The 22,906-nt window shown below is 37.9% G+C and overlaps 1 protein-coding gene across 1 annotated transcript; it reads left to right on the forward strand.

Annotated features, from left to right (window-relative positions):
- The first annotated feature begins 3,862 nt into the window (after positions 1-3,862).
- On the forward strand, positions 3,863-21,718 carry LOC140950218 (RYamide receptor-like). The gene is made up of 4 exons (XM_073399423.1): positions 3,863-5,072; positions 13,775-13,879; positions 16,214-16,287; positions 18,372-21,718. Exons 3-4 carry the CDS (start codon positions 16,269-16,271, stop codon positions 19,484-19,486), a joined length of 1,134 nt encoding a protein of 377 aa, XP_073255524.1. The 5' UTR covers positions 3,863-5,072; positions 13,775-13,879; positions 16,214-16,268; the 3' UTR covers positions 19,487-21,718.
- The last annotated feature ends 1,188 nt before the right edge of the window (positions 21,719-22,906 follow it).

The following is a 22,906-nucleotide window of genomic DNA, read 5'->3' on the forward strand; positions in this document are numbered from 1 at the left end:
GTGCAGTGTAACCCAGTGATTCTTTAGGTAAAGCTAACAAACATAGGCTGCACTTTAGGTGGCACACCCAAAGGTGCAGTGTAACCCAGTGATTCTTTAGGTAAAGCTAACAAACATAGGCTGCACTTTAGGTGGCACACCCATGGGTGCAGTGTAACCCAGTGATGCTTTAGGTAGAGCTAACAAACATAGGCTGCACTTTAGGTGGCACACCCATGGGTGCAGTGTAACCAAGTGATTCTTTAGGTAGAGCTAACAAACATAGGCTGCACTTTAGGTGGCACACCCGTGGGTGCAGTGTAACCCAGTGATTCTTTAGGCAGAGCTTACAAACATAGACTATACAGGTGTACATCAGATGGCAACAAGTTTTCCAGTTAAAACTTTGTCATAAAGTGCTACACCATGGCACTTCGACTATTTCATTATCGCGCTTGTTTTGACGCACAATTGATTGTCAGGAGAAGTCGTATTGTCTAAAACCATAGCAAAAGACAAATTTACACACATCACAGCGTTAAGGTAAGGCAATACACGGTATTTCCTTCAGGTACATTTACATTTTCTGTTAGGTTATAAGCGATTAAATCGCATGCAGCGACGAACAAAACGCGAAGCCGTCAGATATTCTAGAACCGTGTTATCTACAGTGCTGTGCATTATTATTGCTTAACTAACTAACTACGCGCTGATGGAAATAAGTTTCGGTCGCTTTAAATTTTGAAACAATTCACTGGTACTGTATAGTCATAATACGTATTGGAGCGGAAAGTTAGCACGCGAGCAGGGCGATTGTGCTGTGGTTTCTGTAATGTAGAAGATATTACGGCAATGAGGCTCCCGAGGTCCGTTCTGGAAATCACAACTACATGTAGGATGAAATGCATTCTGCGTGCAGACGTCTCCTTTTCCAGGTTAGGTTTAATAAACCGTACCAACGGTTTGTTTGACAAAGCTCCCGCGAGACGGTTTCTTGGTGATTTTATTAATTTTTCCGATCCATTTTTTTTTTCAGCTCTATTTTCGCGGCTTTTGCGATACAAACTAAATTCATTTTTAGTTGTGATGGCATAACACTGCTTAATCATGACGGCTTTGGACGAAACTGAATATATTGCGCTTCGCGATTTCGCAAAATCGCTGCGGGAATTAAAAAAAATTTTCTTCCAAAAAAGCGTTTTCACGCTTCTTTCTCTAGTCAATTATTTCGTTTGTCTCGTTTTCTAAAGGTCCTTGAGAACAGAATAAGACAATATTTTATTACCGACAACCTAAAAACCTGATTTTTGACCAGATCGAAACAAAACTGACCTCTGAAATGGAAGAAGAAAAGCCTTTTATTTTTGCCGGTTTCGGCCCGCCGACGCGATCGTGTCTGTTTTGCTTTCATATGATGACATTTTCCTGACAGAAGGGTGTCGGGAGAAACACCTCGCGCTGATCATACGTGACAAAATCCGCCGCGCCTAAACTAATTAAGAAAAGTCTCCTCGAAAGCTCCATACAATTCCTTATAACAAAATTATAAGGAATTGTATGGAGCTCTCCGGGATACTTACAGTGCAAGCCCTTTGTGTCCCCTCATGTATTTATGCCAAATACCAGGTACAAATCATGCTATTATTTGTTTATACTACTACCCACGAAAGGTTTGTAATTTTCACATGTAGATATTTCAAATTAAGTAGAAATATCACTGCTCTAAGCCAATCAAATTGCAGAAATTTCTCATACAGTAATATAAGGAAGTAAATTTTAATTGATTCCCTAAAAAAACCCCAGCATTGCGACAAAGTTATGCGCTTCGGTGGTATATGCTTCTGATTGCATAGATAATATTTTTTGAAAACATTGAAAGTCCTCAGAAGAACGCCGTTATGTTCCTGTTGGTTTTGCATGATCGATAGACAGGGCCTACTAAAAATAGCTTTTTATTAGTACTTTAAAACTAATTGAAATACGATTGTCATCTGCTTTATTCGCCGACTGTCTATCCTGTATCTCCTGGATCCCTTATACGACTATTGTTTTCTGTAACTTCTGATTCTGCCCAAAGCCCTAATTAACGTTCTACTCCTGATTGAATGGTTACTTGAAACACGTTTGGGCTCGTTGCAAAAAAGATGTTTTCCTCTTAGTTAGGGACGAACCAATTAGAAAAGTTATGGGGGCGCGGGTGAAATATAAAAAAAATATTTGTGTAATGGAAAATTTTATGAAAAAGAGTTCATGCTTGCCGAAAAGCCCTAAAAATAATTTATGCAAAGGAACTGTTAACGAAAAAAATTCATGCAGCTCGAATAATTTCCCCACCCCCTGCATAACTTTTCTGTACGTCTCTTATTTCACTGAAATACTCATTGTGTTTTTAGAAAGGGGGAACTTGGGGGTCAGTCGTTAGTTTTTACTCATTTAAATATCACGATTTAGCTGAGTCACGATGTAGCCCTAGAGCATGCAGGGTGAATGAATTAATGCCAGTATTTCACCAAATTGCTTTTGTTTATTCTTGACTCTTCACGCTCTTATCTGCCTGTACTATATTTACTTACCTTTTGTTTATAACACTTATTGCACTTCATTCATAATCGAGGGGGGTGAATAGGCGAACGGATCGGCGGATTTTGCAAATATTTTTTGCCCTGATTTCGGATTCAAAGCGAGATTTTAACGGGTTTCCGGATCGTGCAATTGCAGCGGATTGCTGATTCTTCCTTTTTTGGGCCCGGATTTTGGACTTTGCGTGTAATAAAAGTATTTTTGCCCGGATTTCGGATTCAGGCGAAATTTTAACGGCTACAGCCGTAGACAGCTGTTTCCCCATTTGTGGGCGGAAGGGGCGAAACCGCTGTCTATGGTTACGAACCCGCTCTGTTTTTGGTTCTTTCGGTGTCGTGTTGATGTCTTGCAAAGTTAATTTTCACGTAGTACGATCAGCTTAGCAGAATTTAGTTTGTCTTCACAAATTATTGCAAGTGCAGTCCCCTAGGAAAATTTTTTGTCATTCTAACATTCCGACCTGGAGATAAGCGAGCGCGCTGTAAGTATGTGTAATCAAATGGTGACGAGTGAAATTACGGAATAATTTCACGCGCGTTTTGTCCAATTCCTTATAATTTCGACCAAACGCAAGTAAAATTATTCCCTAATTTCACGAGTATACCATTTGATTACCTATTAATATCATGGGTGACGAATTACGTTAGCAATCTTAGATTTTTGACATATTTTAATATCCTGGATCGTATCGATCGAAAACTCCTGCACTCTCTCGAACGTTTAGAGCTTAAATTTGGCTTAAGTGCAGAGTTTTTCGACAAAATACCTGTTAGAATCCTTCTTGATGTGCTCTTTCGTGTATTCAGGTTTTCTAAAGCGTCTTTTTGTGCCCTGACTTCTTCATTCATGATATTTTAAAACTTCGTCGCCATCTTGACACTGAGACGTAAGGAAGGTTGCCATGGCAATTTTGTAATTTCACATGTGAAATTACAAATTAACGGTGAAATTTCGCGCCAAAATTAAGGAGCAATTCGTCACCTATGATATTAGTACTGCAATCTTGCTTTTATGCACTGTTTTATATTCGAAATTTTTGCTCTGTTTGTTATTCCGTTTTCCGTGTTTTCTGTCTAAATCTAGATTCTGTCGTTTTTCATGCAGATTTTTGCCTCGCCACTTTTCTCAAAAGTTTTTTGTCAAATGATTTCAGTTAGCTTTCAAGTTTGAATAAAAAACCCGACTTTCCATGCAACCGTCGGTTATAATCGTTTTTCATTTCTTTGTTCATATGCTTCCGTTTCTTACCGACGTCGCCCTCTATTATTCGCGAAGGTTGGAGGCTTATAAAAATTACCTGAAAATTTTACGAGTAGGAAAAATACAAATACGTTATTTGTTGGTCTGGGATGATTCAGCTGGAATATCCTGGATAACTTTTGTAACGCCATTTTCCGTTCGACAAACCAACAAACTATTTTAGGTCCCGGTGAACGGCTTTTGTCTCTCAAAATTCTCCCCACTATCCCTTACACAAATTGGATTTGTATGCGCAAGCCAATATGCTCACAAGGTCATCACCTTGTCGATATTTGGCAGGCATCATTGTCACTCCCCGTTCTCTCCCCATTCTCCCACTCGTTCTCTAAAACAGGACAGTGAAGCCTGCGGGGGAGGCTATATTGGTCACTATCTCGCCTTGTGGATTTAACAGAGCTTTTATTGATGGACCGGTCCAACATCGGATATTGATTATTCGAGTAACAATTAGCACGAGGATGTGAAAGTGCAAACTATGTCGATAGCCATGGGCAGCTTTTTCTTAAATTCGCATGAACTCAACGTTGGAGGCAATGTGATTCAACTAAACATGGTTTAGCATTCATTTACTTCCTTCTACGACTGTGGCGAATTTGACCAAAAATCTTTTGAATTTCAGCCTTCACTCAGCTAGCATTGCTCAATAATGCTGAATAATATTGAAATGTATGCGACCATTTGGTTCAATTCATATAACACGACGTTAAAATTGTGTCGAGGAGGAAGATGAATTAAGAGTTGAGTCTACGTAGCTTTTCGTAGATTATCTTCAGTTTGACTTGCGACAAAGGGGTAGAAAGTAGTTTCAGCTTCAATAAGCTCATAACGGGGCGGCTCCGCAGTTTCACGAACGAATCCCTTTGTTAAACCTTGTGTTTTTTTTTAGATGCCGGAAATGAGACAAGTTTTGCTGTATCGCTATAGAAGATTTTTATACCGCTCTACTGTTGCTTATTCATAAAAAAAGACCAGTGAAAATTTAATGTTTAGAGCGAAGAAAAAAATGTTGTAAAAACAGCTGGTTTTACAGAAGTCGTAATGAACATGGCATTTCGCTGTTTTGTGTTAACAGCCGTTTTAATCACATCCGTGATTGGCTCTATAGTATTAAGTTAAATTGACCTCTAGTTTAACTGCACGTAAATTGTGTAAAATACAGAAGGATCCTAATAGAACCTTGGATTGATAGAAGATGACAGAAGAATCGTTTTCAAATGATAAAAGACATCAGTTTTAAAGGCTTTGTAATTAAGGTTAGTCTCGTTACATAAATGTCGGCACGGTCGTTTTCCCTTGCCGACGGATTATACCTTTTAGGTGATAAAAAGTTTAAAAAAGAAGTAATATACAAGACGAGAAATATCACCGCATTGAACGTTCATTAAGAAAAATTTTGCGTGCAATATGAACAGCTTCCAGGGTCACACTTTAAATGGGAAATATTTCATGGTGATTCGTCAATATCCAAAACCAATATAAAATTGCCTAGTTTTGAATTTACACGACTTTTTTCCGCTTTCGCGTGTCAACGGCAACTCAGCAAGTACGAGTAATCATTGTATAATTTTCATTTTTTCAACTGTGCTCTACTGTGATTGGTCCAGGTACTGACGTGATTGATAGATCTTTAATTAATTGTCACTTCGTAAAAATGATCGAGTTAGGTACAAACAGCGAGTAAATAACTTTTGAAACGAGAACGACGCTGTTTAGATACCTAGCTTTATATTTTCCGATTTGGCAGATGCATTCTTGTAGATCGCATGAAACTGACTGAGAATAAGCGGTTTCAGTTTAAAGAAAGCTTTGAGGTTGGAGCAAGGAAGCAGGAACTGAAGAAACATCAGTTGTGTTAAACACGAGGTTTGTAAGTTATAACCACCCTGTACTGTATGTTACCAAAATTAATCGATTGCTTCATTCAGTGAACTTGGCACTGACGAATACGTGGGCTAACACACGCTGGCTTCCGAGAACTAAATATAAATATCGTGCCTCGTTAAGCACATGTTGATAACTCTAGCGATAACTTTTCCGCACTTTTTTGATGTTTGCTACTATCTACTAAGATGAGGTTTAAGATAACGTTTCATCGAAACCCTTAATTGACATTCATCTCTGATATGAATCAAGTATACATGGTTGGAACCTTACTTAAAGAAACCGCAAAGTGCGATTATTCCTTTGACGTAAACTGAGTTTCTCGAATCCACTAATTTGTACTGACGATAATTAATTTGCATGAGATATAAAATTATATGCTTCATTTGCGAGAGATATCGAACACTAAACTGCCATTTTGAGCCTGTGAGCTGTAAATGAAGTCATTTTTGTGGATTTTCCATCTTGCGATTTTCTACTTCCCATTAACTAACATCCTATTCAATATACTTGCCAAATTAAAATACAATGGTAATCGGCCCACTCTTAGCCTACAATATGAAACAATCGAACAGCATTATCAAGACTCTATGATGTGATGACCATGGTGCTGGCAATATTCTTTCTTTAGTTACAGCAACGCTTAAAACGACTTCCCCTCAAACCAAACACAAAAACAAAAAACATGAACTGAAGAAATTTTTCGGAAAGTCCAGCCGTTGCTGAGACAATAAGAACTTCTATATTTAACTTAAAATAAAACTTGCCAGTTCAACAAATCAACGGTTTGGTCCCCTTTTAAATGTCAGTCTAATACGTTTTATTAGTTATTGCCAAGGTCTCGTTTATTTATTACGCGATAAAGTTTACTCTCTCAACTCATCCATTCACTTTAAGAAAAAAATTGATAGTCTAATTATTTCTTTTTTGCGCAGAAAGCAGATTCATTTTAGTGTTAAGTTAAAATTACCAGTATTATTAGACGCCTGTACAGTGACGAATCTCAGTGAAGATAACAAATACCATTCATTGATTATTATTATTTTAGCAAAGAGCTTGCAATTAATTGAAAAATAAATTGAGTGTATAAGCACCCTTAATTTTCTTAGCCATATTCGAAATTTTTTCTTGAGAAGTGAGAGAGACCTATGTAAACTAATAAACTTCAATTGATTAAATATTCCACATCTCCAATTGATGAAACGTACACACGAATGCATATATTTTTGAAATCGTTTTTTTTTTTTACACGAATCGACCTACCGTCCGTTCCACTCAACGAAACCGCAAACGTTTTGAAAACACTCCACAGAATGGTTGAAGATCCGGTCCAGACGACTCGGGTGAAAAAATGTGCCAAAAAAAAGGCAGCTTCGTGTGGACATGACCAATAGTCTTTGGATAGAATGCAGCCGTTATCAACAGCAAAGAAATAAGTGGATACGAGCGCTTATCGGGTTGAAAGTGAACATTTTAATGTTAAACCGCCTGAAAACCTTTTTTAATGCAGTATTCTTTTTTCTCTCTGACGTCAAAATCTCCTTTAGTTTATTTCAAAAGCCTTGAAGTCATTTTCCTCTTTCAGTTGTTACCAGCCGCTGACGTAGATTCTCAAAACTCGCGCCCGCCTGGATAATTCTTAAGTTTTCTACTGGCGGTAATCAAGCTTAAATCAGATTCGCTTTCGCCATCATAATAAGTTCCATATTTTTTGTTGTTCTGTCAGGTGGAAATCCACTCTACTCAGTCGAAGGTGACTAAACGTTAATTAGTTTTCTTTATTTTCGTCATTATGACCCCACGCGTATATTTACACGTTTAAATCCATCATTCACAAATGGTAATATTCAGGGTTATCAATTGCACGGTATTCACGTCTCTCAATTCAAGAGGTATGATTAATTCATGACAGAGTTATGTATGAGCTTGCTAACGTTTCGCCGCCGAATGCAAAACGGTGATTATTACGGGGGTCATTCGCCCCGCCTAGACCAAAACGCTATGATAATCTGATGAGCATTCTTAGCGAGAAATCATCTTCTCTTTGTAATGAAAATCGCATTTGTTTGGAGAAATTTCCAGTCAACCGGATGCGTGGATGCTAAAAAAGTTATAAGCCATTGTTCCTTGACAATATCTAATTTCATTGGCTGTAGAGTTCGATAATCACTTTTACGTGCAAACACGGTTTATTGTATTTAATTCAACACTTCATTCCTCTTTCATTTGGAGCGCGATTTCTTGCGTTTGCGGCCTGATCCATTTACTACAGCTGTTTTTCTTGTAGCACCGAAGTTTCACCAAAAAAGTGAAGACAGTTCTTAAGTATAGCAAGTTATTTGAGCATTCCCTCCAGCACAAAAATAATCAACTGGACTGTATAAGCAACTGCTGTTCAAGAAAGGTAGGGGGTTGTACAAACGTTGCGAAATACAAATATCCCTTTTTTTTTTTCATTAGGCATACATCCCTTAAAACTGTGTCAAGTCTTAGAATTTAATTCATAGAAATGGACGAAAACCATTCGGTAAATGCCTAACGACGCAAGAAACCATTACTCAGCATCTCGCATTTCTGATATATTCACGTTACAATATAAGATATCTGACCCGGGCCACATTAAAGAGAACTTGAAAGAAAGCCTTGTACTGCATAAAAAAATTACGCCGGCAAGGGAAAGGAAGCCATAACAGACTCTGATTTTATCTGCAGCATGTGACGTTTGAACTATCTTGAGAAGCATTATAAACGGCCTTTTTCTAGTTAATTCTTGCTCGTTTATAAAACTTTAATTTGAAACGGATTTCATTTAACAGGCTTCAATTCTCATCGACGCCCAAACCACGGTTTTGCCGGACCATGGTAGTTTTTCTGTCTCTCGATTTGGTGGCAAATAGAAGAAAAAAAATACAAAAGCAGAGCTTCACAAATCGCTAAAAGGTTCCAGGTTAATATTATTTGTCACTTTTATTACCGTGCCTTTTTAAAAATAGTCTTGCTAATGTCACGCTTAGTTTAACTATTGGCGTCGTTGATGGGTTATCTAAAGTTTTGTCCAATGCATTCAGGGGATATTAACGAGAGAAACCTTGTGTTGGCATAAGAGTTTTAATTAATAGTACAACCGACAGATGCTCTGTACATAAACGCGATAAAACCGAAATTATCCCAACTATAACCAGGTGCATTCTTCTAGCACTTCTATTTTTTCACTCATATTTTAACAGATTCATCGTATTTTGAACTGAATTTTCCAGTGAATGAACTCGGAAACTTAGAAAATCCGTGTATTTCACTGGTAAAAGAAAAATAGGAGAGAGAACGCAAATTGTAGGGCTTTAACAATGATAAGAACAATTATAGAGACCTTCATTAAACATAGAAATGGATAGTTGACAGGCGCTCTGAACGTGGTTTTTTCGTAATTCATCCACAAAAAAACTACCATTGACTTCATAGTGGATAAATTTGCTTGGAATTCGTATACAGCTGACAAAATCTTTTTGTGAAAGTTATGATAATGAACGTCTCACGAAATTTAATTAAAACTCTTTGCAACCTCTTAATGAAGAAATGAAGAGTTCTTTCTGTTTCGATCAGATAAATTTTTTTGCTTACATTCAATTTACCGAGATTTTTGTATTTATGCTAACGTGATGGCTAAACCATGTTTCTCTTAAGTTTTTTTGCATTTTGAAATTTCTTCTTGTGTTTATTCGTTTGAAAAAAAATATATGTAATTGTACTATTCTATTTGTGTTTCTGCCAACAAATTAAAAAGGAAAATGTCTTTGCTGAGGCATAATTATAATTGCATGACAAAATGGCTGAGGAACTAAATGTTTGTCAGTTTTTTGGAACTCTCTTTAAAAAATTATGGTTTTAAGCGATATTAGTCTGTCAACAAAGAAATCATCAGATGCATATAATTATAACCATTTGAACGGAAGCTTTATGTCTTCTGACATTTCATTATGCCTATTATACAAGGTCGTTCAGTCCATTATCGAAAAGTACATTACCTGTGGTACTGTTCGCAACTTTTGAATCTACGATAGGTTCCCTGTAGTGCTGTTTTTTTTTTTTATCATGTAGCACTTAAGCTTTTTGCGTAGGTGCCTCTAACTGCATGGTACTTGAACTTTGAATCCACAGGCATAGGTCCCGCGGGGTACTCCCTATAAAATGACGGGTTTGCTCGTCAGTAAATTTCGAGAACAACCATAAAAGGTGCTAGAATCTTTAATTGCTTTATGGGTGTGTCCCAAATTCATTTTCCCCCCAAGAGGTACCAATTAAACAACAAATTATATAACTGGAACTGAAAATTTCAATAGTAATAAAGATAACTTTAGAACACTTTAACTTTAGAACTTTTTGAAATTACCGAGACAACTTAGGCAGCAGTCAGTCAGTGCAGTTTTAGCACCCTAGCCGGTACCAATCCAAACCCCTAAAAGGTACTAGGAGCACCCCCGTCATTTTTATGGGGGAGTACCCTCCGGGGCATAGTTTAGTATAATAGCGAATAATAAATGAAATCGGTCGGTCCCCCACTGACAACAAGTACATTCCAGCTTATTTGCATCTAGCAATACCAATGATGTCTTTGTTATCGTACTGGAAGATAAATCAGTTATATACCGGGTCATCTTCCTTATTTTCGTAGTATTTCCGGTCACTGGGAGATGTTATCTTCCTCGCTGCCGTGCTTTCAAATCATCGCAACTCAGTGAACCCACATTTACATAAGTAAGATAAAAATCGGGAAGAAACTTTTATTTATTTGCACAGCTTTTCAAAACAACTTATGTCTGACTCTTACAGAGTGATTTAAAATTTAAGTTGCACTGAACACTGAAATGTAACCTGTCAAGCTCTCAGATGGCGAAAAGAAGTTCAAGCAACAATAAGACCCACGACCGCTATCTTGGAGCCTTGAACAGGCAAGCCAAAGCGATAAAAGCCCATGCAGTGAAAAATCATTGTAATTTCATTTGGTAATATACTGAAAATCGAGCAGTCATGAACAGAGTCATACCAAAGTTCTGCTGGAAAAGGTTTCATTTATGCGGTTACATATACTATTTCATCTGCAGACTTGAAGTTCAAAAGGTACTGATAACTAGAGTGTAGCATACATTTGACATTAAAAATGAAAAGGCTATTATTGCCTTGTCTTGAATGTCCATAAAAAGTTAAGCTCCCTACTGCTGAAAATATATCAAAAAGCCTATCTGGGTGTCTTAAAATGCCCTGTGGCTTAAAATCGATCGAAAACTATAACAAATACAACAACAAAAACAAAAAAATGCGAGCATATAACAAGCGTACATTCCTGAGAATTTCCAGCGTATTATCTCAAGTTGATGTGGAAAGCTGAATCTGAGATCAGTTCAGAAAGTGACGCACAGTAGCAGTGGTAATGCAAAAACAAATTAATGAACTTATTGTCAAGAACATATATACATGTACCCTCTAAAGGATGATCAATTAACCCTCCGATTTTCAGTAAGCAAATTATATTGCATGAAACATAAACTTACGAGCCCCTACTGAACAATAAATTTCTTTTTCTTAAATTAAACAACAATCCAAATGGGATGGTTTGTATAATTTCTGTCATGAAAAACACATTTTTTTGCTTTAATTTGTGAAGTTTTAGCTCTGTCAATGCCAGTTAAGACATTTTCAAGTGCTTAGAGCCATTTTTTATTAGACTTATGCCTGGGCTAAACGTCGAACTTTTCATGAAACGAACTAAACTTAGTAAGTTAGGTTCATGAACAGTTCGATTTTTGGCTCAGTTAAGTTCGTCTCGATGAGTTTGGATTATCCAACACGTTCTATTCGTCAGCTTCAGACGGTGAAGATCGTCTCCAGGCAGGACAAACGTCGATCTTCTCATGAGACGAACTAAACAAACAAATTAATTTTTTTTATAGGAATGCTTACATCGTACGATTGTTTGATGCTCAGTCTTCATTGGTTTATTTAAGCGGGTTAAAATACTTCACAAAATTGATCACAATGCCCGACAAAGTGATACTAATATCATCATATCAGTCTTAATTTAAAAATCGCGTGTCAATCATACGACTGATGCATGGCATGTGGCCCTTAAAATCCAAATCAAATTGAAGTAATCACCAGTATGCCACAGCCAAAGCTGAGACACAGAAAATTATTGAAAGACAACAATGTGACGCGGAATCCGTGACTCGATTCCAGTCAACCGTTTGTGAAAAACTTGCGTGTGGTTTGTGCGCTCTGGGAAATCAGACTAAATTGGTTACAAAATAGATAGAAAATGAGACCAATATAACCTACTATCAGTATGGTTATCTCTGTAATTTCCTGATTCTTTTCTTCGCATTACTTAACGATCCAACAAATGAATGTTGACTGAGATTGATGCATTGTATCTTGAAGGAATGTTTGCCCATAAATCCATCCATGGTCTGTGACGTGGATTTCCACTGTCGCGTAATTTTTACAAGCGTATGCACGTAAGTTTTACGCGCGTAAAGGAAATAGAGGCAATGTATGGAAGATCGCGCGTAAACATAAAAGTTGAACCTTGCTCAAAGTTTTACGTCTACGCGCAGCATTTAATATATTAATGTAAAACTTAAAAAAAGAAAGAAAGAAAGAGAGAAAAAACACCAATACATCTGCGCTGGGGCTCGCAGACACTCTAACCTGTTAATTAATGCATTTTATATTAATGCATTAGACTAACGTTTTCTTTAATAATAATGATAACTATATAAACAAAAAAAAAATCTTGAAAAAACCTTCCACATAACCATTAGTTGCGTGAGCATCTGACGATTGTCGAAATTGACAATTTCTTTTAGTTACTGAGTTTAGTAGTTCGAGGAAATATAATGAAATCGGCTCCTGGAAATGTAAAGTACCTTAATGATTATTAGACATTGACATTTCTACTGATGTTCTAGAAGAAATATAATCTTATAGAACTCGGTAAGAACCTACTAGAATATTTCCAAAAAATAAATTAAAGTAAATTTCCGACTGCTTTCTTGTTAAATGCATTATTCTTTGTTGCTACACTGAAATGAACCTTTTATGGTTAGATTGGCGAAACGGAATTATTTTTACTACATTTACAATCGTAATAAAAATTCCACCTGACTGAAATGCATGTTTTTTTCCTTCGCCACAAGAGCTACCACTCGTTTTGCTTGATGACTCTGTATTCGTTATGTCCTACTGAGCATAATTAGAGAGCCTTACTTTTCATCAAAATGAAAGATTGTAGAACAATTTTTTTTCTCCGGAACAGTTCAATATATTCAATTTGCGCGAAAGAGTATCCACTAAAAAACCACTTACTAGTAAAACCTGTTTTCTTTCGTAAGTAGTAATAACATAATTATCCCACTAGTTTTTGCCCAGGCTTTTAACTTCGCTATATTATGATTCGTTTGTCTCCTTATATTAATTGAAGTTCTGTTTTTCTATAAGGCATTGGAAACTGGCAAATTTAAGTGAGGGATACTTTTCCGTATATGCTGTTTAAGAATATATTGTCACAAAAAATTATTCGGCAAAGTTTCAAGACACGTAAATCGTCAGGAAACTGAAATCATTTCAGTGGGGTTCGGTGAGGTAAACACAGTGAAACGTATGTATAATAGATGGCATTTTTCCTCACATTTGGTCTCTTAAAAAGTTCTTTTTCCACTGCCAAATGCCATAAACTTTGGATATTTATACAACAAAAACGTGCATCCATTTTTTTGCTTTCTACTGGACAGTACCTCCTAGCTAGTTTATAATCATCAATGATTTTTTTGCAGGAGCTTATGAGATCTGCCTCGATTTTGCGTGTTCTTGATGCGAAGTTTTTTTTTTTATAAAGTTTCAAAATTCTAAAGATAAAAAAAACAACTGAATTATGAAACATTGAGAGCATAAAGGTTAAGTTGATTTGTAAAATTAACTTTCTTTTGTTGAAAACGGCAACTAGAAACTGATGCATTGTCGTTATTTTACCCCTAGAAGGAAGAAGGGAGACAACTAATTTGCAACTTTTTCTTTTTCCTAGAAACAGTGTCAGCCTTTCTTTACCACGAGAAGTCCTACTTAATTTTACAAGCGAGTCTCAAGTGGCTTGACGTTTTCAAAACAGCTAAAACACGGATTTGCCGAGGTCGGTCTCTCTTAAATCTTTAACTTAGCCTTATTGGGAGAGAATTAATTAGATATTAATAGTTTATATTTTCTCAGGAAATTGTCGTTCTCTTTTATGAAATCAACTTATGTTTTCAAGAAGATCTTATCCAATCATTAATAATTGAAGCACACCACATACTGTTTGCCATCAAAAGGTTCCTAACAACTAAGATCCGGTTACCGTCTTTTTTGTTTTTTAAAACAAAATTAAAATTAATATCCCGGCAAGAGAAGCATTCCGCTCTAGTTTAAAACCTCTTCATCGGTTTATTTCTACGCTTCACGTTTCTTGATGACTGCAGCGAATACATCAGTGAGCCCTTTTAAATCGAAATATTTTCATCCTACAAATTTTGTTCGACAATTATAGATTTTATGATAAGTCAACTGGGTGTTGTAATAAACTGTGGAAGTAATTACTTTAGTTCGATTTCGGATACAATCCTGTTTATATTTCAGCGAAAACTAAAACCATTTTCGTCCGACTGAATCAAAAAAAATAAACAGCAAAATTGGCTTCGATCATTCTAGTCTTTAATTGCTTTGAATTCTTCCCTTGTCTGTTTTTTTTTTTCTTTTTACTGTTAACCTGCATGAATAATATTCAATGCAGTACAGTTAAGACCCTCATTTAAGAACCGATGATTTCGGGATTCGGGGCCGGATCAAGTTCTTATTTACCAGGTGCTAGGTGAGAAATCGACCTGAAAATGTTCTTAACATTTTCTTACATTATACATACTAGAGGTTTAATTAGCATACAATGTTTACTACTGACTCTATGGCTCTTAGAGTTTGTAGCACTCCTTCATTACTACTTTAACTTACTTTATTATATAAACTTGATATCTTCACATGTGAAAATAACATGTTATCTTCACATGTGAAAATATCACCTTTGCTATGGCTACATAATAAATCTCGCCTTTCACACCAAAAAACTATTAAAGTGAAATGGTTTGGTATTTCATTGGTGTTTATATGATAAATAGAACATTACATGGCCGCTTGGAGATACGAAATTTCTCTTCTTGTGTTAAAAAAATATTTCACGAGTGAGCGCAGCAGACGAGGGAAATAGTTTTCTACTCTCGAAGATAAATTTCGTATTTCCTCGCGGCCATGTAATATCCTCTATGTATTGGTTTCTTATTCAGTCATTCCCGTTCTTTTTACTTTAGAACATGCTTTATTTATCCGGTGGCCGAATTTGTGTTTATATTTATAGTGGTTTATTGGCCAACTTTCAGCCTGATATTCTTAATCCACTTGTCCTTATAATTATTCGAATGCTTACCGTACCCTTAAATCTGAATCTGAAAGAAATACATTAAACTACTCGCAATCTGATCATGATTCCGCTTAACGCTGGCGAGGAAAAACCTTTTGATTGGATTATAAAGTTCCTTAAATTGGCGCTTACAACCCCCCCTCCCCCACCCCTACCACTTATAAGCCTTCTCGGGTCTTGGATATAACCTATTGGCTAGTTATAGGCCCATCTCCCGGAATACAAGTCCCCCCGGATACAAGCCCTCTCTAGCATTGAAATAAATTCGATTATTTTGACGTTCTCGAGGTTAATAATTATTATTAAAACCTGTTCATGCAAAACGTGTTTTAATCATCACTGCCATAGCTTGTTTCGAAGTGCTTTTTTTTATTCTGGTTATATAAGCTCCCTCCGATATAAGCCCTACCGTTTAAGGCCCTCCTAAAACCTCTCACGAAGAAGATGATGTAGAAGATCAGGGCTTAAGAGCGGCGCGCAGTTAACGGTATTCTATTGTGGCTGTATTAGTTCTCTTCGTGGGTGATATCAAAATAATTCTCAATTAAACAAAATTCGCTTTGTTCTTACTCGTTTGAAGTTAATTATTGATTAGTGAGCATAACTGCATTTCCATTTTACCGTTAAATATGCCGGCCTGACACTGTTGGTACCACTTATCCATCGCTTTAATCACATGGAGACAGATATTAACTACATGAACTGCGGTTCTTTACTTTTCATTCGCATCTCCGGAGCTTCTTTCACACGATCATCTAATTATTTTGCAGTGTGAAGAAAATTTAGAACTTTACGTGTCTAATTTATTCTAATTTTTGGCAGCGAAAAGAATAATAATAATAAAAAGCAACAAGAATGCGATTATGATCACTGATCAGCTCAGCTTGCTAGCAGATTGTATTCTTTCGGTAATGATTAATTGAATGCAGAGAACAAGCATCCTATCATGGAGGTTTACGTCATGTAATATCTAGAATTTAAATTATTTAAAAATTTTACCAGGTGTGTTTTTTCCTTCAGACCAGACGACTACTTGACGAAAGAGAAGAGATCTTCTGAGTTTGTAGTTTCGCGGATGAGCATGGATCCTACAGGTAATTACAGGTTTATGCATTATAATTATCCAAGTGGAATACAGATAGTTTCCTTACACTAGAAAGCTTGTTTCTCCTGTCGTGACGACTAACGTTAACACTGCAGTCACAGCAGAAAAGCTCCCATAGAAACTGGTTCTCTACTCAGTAACCTTGTTTGCAGAGGACACTCAAAGAGCCTTATCGAAAACCTGAAACCAGTTAAAGCAGTTAAAGCAGCTGGCCTTAGTCAAAATATAACAAAATTTCTTAATTTCATTTTGTAAAACGACGCATAATGGATAGCACCATGCCATGTGAAAGTACAGCCAAAGAGGTTTCATTGAATGATTGATGTTCACGCCACAGGATTTAGTCCGCAGTGCCAAAAGTTACCTTACGAGACTCCATCACTTTGACTAATTGGTAGCTGTCATAGGATTGAAATAAACTTCTGTCATACCACTGAATAGGTATAAAGGAGAATAATGGATCATATTTTTCGCTTTTGCAGGGCCGTAGCAAGCCTTTAGAAACTGGGGGGAGGGGGGGGGGGGGCAGAGAAATTTTAGGCTTCTCATTGTGTTTGAAAAGCAGAGAGTTTTTGGTCCGGAGGACCCATTGAACTGGTCTCTGTATCTTACAACCAGAAAATGTTTCACCTAGCTGCAGAGACATAATTGTTTCAATGCCCTGTGAGATGATTTTTTATATTCAACTTTTAAGCGTGCATGTTTTGACTTTTTGGGGCATAAAACTAAGGGGGGGGGGGGGGGCACGGGTCCCCCGGTACCTCCCCATGCTACGGCCCCGCTCTTGATACATATCGCCTCAGCCCTTTTACTGTTAGAGTGAAAGTACTTAATTATCTTCTCCCGTTGTGGGGCTTCTTACGGATAATGAAACATAATTAGTTCACTGAAACATAAAAGGAATCCCAGCTGCTACGTTGGCTATTTTACAAACGTGGCGGAGGATGTAAACTTCGAACAACGGAGAACAAATCCATCTGGCGGTCAGAACGAGATTCAGTTGCACTCGGGTCCTCTGGATTCAAAATTAAGCGTTCTAACCACTCTTTATCAGGTGGTTCTTTTGTATGAACCTGTAGAGAAAATCCAAATGGTGTTAACATTCACTTGAATTCTCTTCAGAAGTTTTTTTGGTCCTTTTTGCTTTTTCAGCATATAACTGAATGATATTGGAAATTTTTACGGAATTGTTGCTTTGGTCACGTCAGGGAGTTATGGTTACACGGTTAGACAATTAGGGGGTAATACGGTATTTAGATTTAGCCAAGGCCAAAAGCGAAGCTCTCGTGGGATCTTTTAAAAAATGTTTTTCTGCAGTAATTTAACTTTTGCCATAAACGAGAAGTTAACTGAACTCCTCCTGAAAAAAATGGACCCGACCTTGTGATAAATTGAAAACATAACTGGTCAGCGGAGAACTATAAGAAATCACGTCCCCTCAATGAGGTGTTCACTAGAGCCCACGATACAGTCATATGACAATGGACAGCGGTTACCTTTTTAGACCGCTGTCAATAGGCCTTCTGCAAGGTTTGTGAGATATCACAAGAATCTGTTATTCAGTTGTCTTCCAATGGTAATAGCCTGATTTAGCAACAGAGCGGGAGCGTCAGTTGACGACGGCGAGCGCAAATCAAACAACTCGCTTGACCAATGGCAGAGCGGCAAAAGGGGCACCTGAAGTCGAGTTTAGTCCTTTCCGCGCGCTTTCCCGTAGTCAAATGACGTTCCCGTTCTGTTGCTAAATCAGCCTAATACTTAGATTCCCCCCCCGCCACTTCTTGAGCATTATTAGGGTGCGTTCGATTGTTCGTATGTCGGAATACGAATAAGCTAAAGCTTTGTCACAAACCTCTTGCACCATACTTCTTGGACTACTGAACGCTACATTACATCGAAATATTTTATTTCAGCACATTTCTAGATATTGCATTGCAATGAATGCCAAAACAAATACAGTCAATCGATCATACCCTTAGTAAGTACTGTTTAGTAAAAACACTTTTTGGTTGATATGCCAATCTCACCTCTAACCAAGTAGTATGGCTCCTAATAATACTCTTTTCTTCACAGAATCGGTGTTTCCTAACATTACCAACAACGCCACGAAACCTGGCAGTGGAGATTCGTATTTCATACCTCCAAACATTCAAATCGGAGTCACCATATTTGCAGTATTGATTTTTATCCTTGCGCTGATCGGTAACATTGTGGTAATTTACATTGTCTGCACGGTAAACCACATGCGCAGCTCAACCAACACCCTCATCGCCAACATGGCCGTTGCTGATCTGTTGATGACCATAGACATACCGTACATTCTTAAGTTTTTCCACGTCGGTTATAAATGGTTTGGAACCTTCATGGGCACCGTGTTATGCAAGTTTTTTAGCTCTGCTCAAGTGGGATCTCTAATAGCCTCCGTGTTTAGTTTAGTGGCAATTTCTCTGGATCGAAGTTTTGCTATCTTGTTTCCTATGAAGACGGTTATGACTAGGAACGTTGTACGTTTCGCGATCGCCATGGTCTGGCTGGGAGCGCTGGCTTTCTCACTTCCAGTCATGGTGGCATCTAAAACTGCACAATTGGAAGGCACGGATTTTTTGAGTTGCGCAGAGTTTTGGGCGCCCATGTCGGCGAACACTTTCAGCCTAGTTCTTATTATAGGCGGGTACATCATTCCACTGATAATCATCGCCTTTGTCTACAGTCTAGCAGGAATACGTCTCTGGAGTAGACAACTTCCTGGCCATAGGAATTTGGTCTCAAACAAAAAAGCACAGTCGTCCAGCAGGCGTGCGACAGCTATGTTGATAACTGTAGTCATTGTCTTCGCTTTGTCTTGGATGCCTTTTCAAACTTTGGAGATGCTTCGTGGATTCAACAAGCCACTATTTTATTCACTTCCGATTGAGTTACGATTCACCACACCTTGGTTTGGTTACGCTAACAGTGCTATTAACCCAATCCTCTATGTGATATTCTCAGAGAATTATCGTCAGGAGTTTTACCGCATTCTGTGTCGAGGTCCAACCAGGAAGGACCGCTACAGAAGGACAATCATAAGCCGAAGTACCACTACTAGATCAACTCGTCTGTCACGCGCAAGCTCTTTGGCTGTAAGCATTCCGCTTCAAAAGCTTAGAGAGGAAGCGAATTACAGAAGACAAGGCCCTGAATCACCCTGATATTGTGCCGCAACATTCTGACCCCAAGGCAGGAGAACTTGATAAGCTTTGTAACATCTTGACCAAGACACAAAAGGCATCGTGACACCAGTAATTTCAAATTCCTATTGTCACTTGAAAGAACAATTTTCCAGAACGCTCAACTTTCATAAACTGTCTCTCACTAAGCAAGTCTGTAGCGCTATTCTGCGCTGCATTTAAAAAAGACCAGCGCCCAAACGACGCCTGACATTAGGGCGGATTCAGAAAATTTTGGAAAGGGGTTTCAGCTAGTGCACAAGGTTGAAGCCAACACTTTACATCCTTGCACGCGGTATGTATTATTCTCTACTTTGAATGACTTTGCTGTCATGACAGGTTTTCACAGTACATGTAACAACAGCGAAAACGCCACCAAAAAGTAAGTTCGTGTTCTTTCAAACCTCATCGCAATTATTCCAACTTGTTCACCTCATCTAATGTGGGCGAACGCTCCTGGATTTGAATTCGTAACAACCCTATCCCGGTTCCCAGAAGGAGAGAGGAATTATCGTTCTTTGTTAACGTCCTCCATGAAACGTGAAATTAGGGAGTTTAAGATGTCACTACGGCGACGGCAACGAGAACGTCAAAAAAGCAATAGGTTAATTTAGGTTAGCAAAGTAACAACTTTGCACGTGCATGACGCTTTTTTGTACATTTCTTTGCCGTCACTGCACGACTACGACGTGAATTGCCTCATTTCACGTTTATAGACAACGTGGACATACGACGACGAATTTCTCTCGGCTCTCTTTAAACTTGAATATTTTCAAGAATTCAAATCCAGGAAAGTTTGCCTACATTGGACAAAGTGAGCGAGTTGTGATAAACGCGCTGCAGTTTCAAAGAACGTGAAGTCACTTTTTAAGTGACGTTTTCGCCGCCGTCGTCGTTGTGGTATCTTAAACTCCCTTTTTTTAAATTACACGTCGTACTCTTGCAGTGACGCCGAAATAATGAACCAAACAGAGTGATGCACGTGCAAAGTTGTTTTGTTTTTTAAACCCATTGTTCATAGTCGTCGTCCTTGCTTAAGGCGATGTTACACGGTACGATTTGCAAGGAGGATTTTTATCTCAGCACAAGGTTCCAACATTGTTGCCCTAAAAATCGTCTTTCCAAATCGTCTATTGTGACATCATCCCCTTTAAAACATTTATCTCTTGTGTTGTGCGGTTGCTATATAATTTAACGTAGGTCTGTCAATACGAACAAGAGCACTAGGGTAGAAAGGCATTTTCTATGTAAACTACTGAAACCAACTAGATGAACGTTGTATTTCTAAAGTTGTTCAGTTTAAAACAGGTTTTGACGGAACGTCTCTAATAACTTTGTGGCAGTTAGACTGACGGGAAAAATAGAAAAACAAAACAAAACAAAGTGGGTTTGAAAATTTACACTTTATTAGATTTAGTAAGACTCCATGTAGATGTAAACAGAGATTAGGTTTGTAAATAAAATTTAATAGATGACGTTGAATGAATGTAATGGAAGATAATGAATATGATACAAATGACAGAAGACGTAATCTATTATTGACAACTTCGTCCCGAGGGAGTTTCCATAGGAAACTGGGAGGGACGCCCCCTCCTCCTATTTTCTAGGGGAGGAGGTTACATGACAGACGTTATACGCAGGCTCGATTACTAGCCACTGTTCGGCAAATGAACCCGCGCTTCAAGAGACCGGACCCACGACAGCGGCGGAAATCGAACCTACATTCTACGAAAAAAGCGGTCTTTTAAGTGTAGAAATAATCAATTTTATTCACAGATGCATATCCTGTAATATGCACCAGCCCGCGAGCAAGCTCTCCATTTCGAGTTGCAAGTGAAGCAAGCCGCAAGACGACGCGTGAGCGAGCGACCTCACCCCTTTCTTGCTCCGCTGTGTCCTTTCGAGTGCCTTGTGACGTCGCATCCCCCATATGTGGAGTTTGCTCGCAGGGTTTATGTGCACTTGCTGCCTGCCACGAAAGTGACATTAGCTTTGTCTATTTCAAACCCAATAAAACACGAACTACGAAAATAATTTTTTTCCATTCACAGGAAAGGAAAGGCAAGTTAAGTACTGTCATGTAAGAATTAAATAAATGTGATTTGGCTCCTCTGTTACTTGATTTAATATTTTAAATTATTGCGTTAAAACGTACTTACTATCAAAAAGGTTGGATTTGAAAATAAGTAAATAAACATTAAAGCAGCAAGCTATTTTCTGTTGTCTTCTTTACCTTTTTTAGGCCGTTTATGATTCAGCATTTGTTCATTCCAACCACATTTTAATTTCAAGGAAAAATAATAAACCCTCTCTAAAAAAACAGGGCCCGAATAGAACGCAAGTTTAGAGCCCAACGGGTCAACTGGGCTAGCTTTGAAATAAACGTTGGGGTGATATAGAATTGCAGAACAGAGCTCAATCTTGTTTTCAATAATGGCTTGCCTTGTTACAAACGTCATCTTTAAAATGAAGCCTCGGTCAGTCCTTTCCCACTTTCGATGAAAAATGTGTGTGCTGTTAAATCACCGCTGAAGGGTCCCCGCAGTAAAGACATTTTTTCCAATGCCCCTTGTACCTTGGGCCAACTCTTCGCAAAAAAATCTGCTTGGATGACTTGTGGTAAGAAAATTACCCCAGCCACCGGTAGCCCAGGATTTTAGAGAAACAAATGGTTCCATTTACTGGCCATAAATCGGTTTGGGAACCACACAGAAAAGAAGAAAACACAAGGGAGGTAAGCCGATCTTTATTTATTTTTCTTACATACTTCGGCTTCAGAAACAATCGTCTTTCGCTCCCATACAAATTCTTGTATTATATAGTTCGAACGTTACGCAGCATTGCCGATGGTCATATTTCGAGCTTGTGTGTGCTCCAACCAGTCATTTTCCCCGATATAACACGAACAAAACAAAATTTAGTTCTTTCATTGGGGAAACTTTATGTACATTGTGTAATTCACAGAAACTAAGGTTACCGTTAGTACCAAGGTGTCTAAATTACACATTGGGCGCTGTAACACAATTATGAAAGATATGCATAGAAAAACAAGATATGCCAAAAAATAACTATAATATATTATTGCGCTTTTCACAAACATGCGAATTCTGAAGTTCAAAAGCCAACTAACGATTGCGTTTTTCGCTGCCGTCAATCATCTTAACGGACCTCTTAGGAAACAAAACTTTACTTTGACGGGTTCAAAAGGTCAAGGTTTGCGATTTGTGATTGGTGGATTTCGATCCGTTTTGTGTGTTTCTGTGTTTCAAGGTTCGTTGCTTGTGATCGTAATTATGATTGACGGCAGCGAAAAACGCAATTTGTGAAGGCGGTTTTTGAACTTTACAGTTCGCATGTTTGTGAAAAGCGCAGTAAAGGACAGCTGTGACGTAGTTAAAAAAA

The sequence above is a fragment of the Porites lutea genome, chromosome 10 (assembly GCF_958299795.1).
Source record: "Porites lutea chromosome 10, jaPorLute2.1, whole genome shotgun sequence".
Taxonomy (NCBI): domain Eukaryota; kingdom Metazoa; phylum Cnidaria; class Anthozoa; order Scleractinia; family Poritidae; genus Porites; species Porites lutea.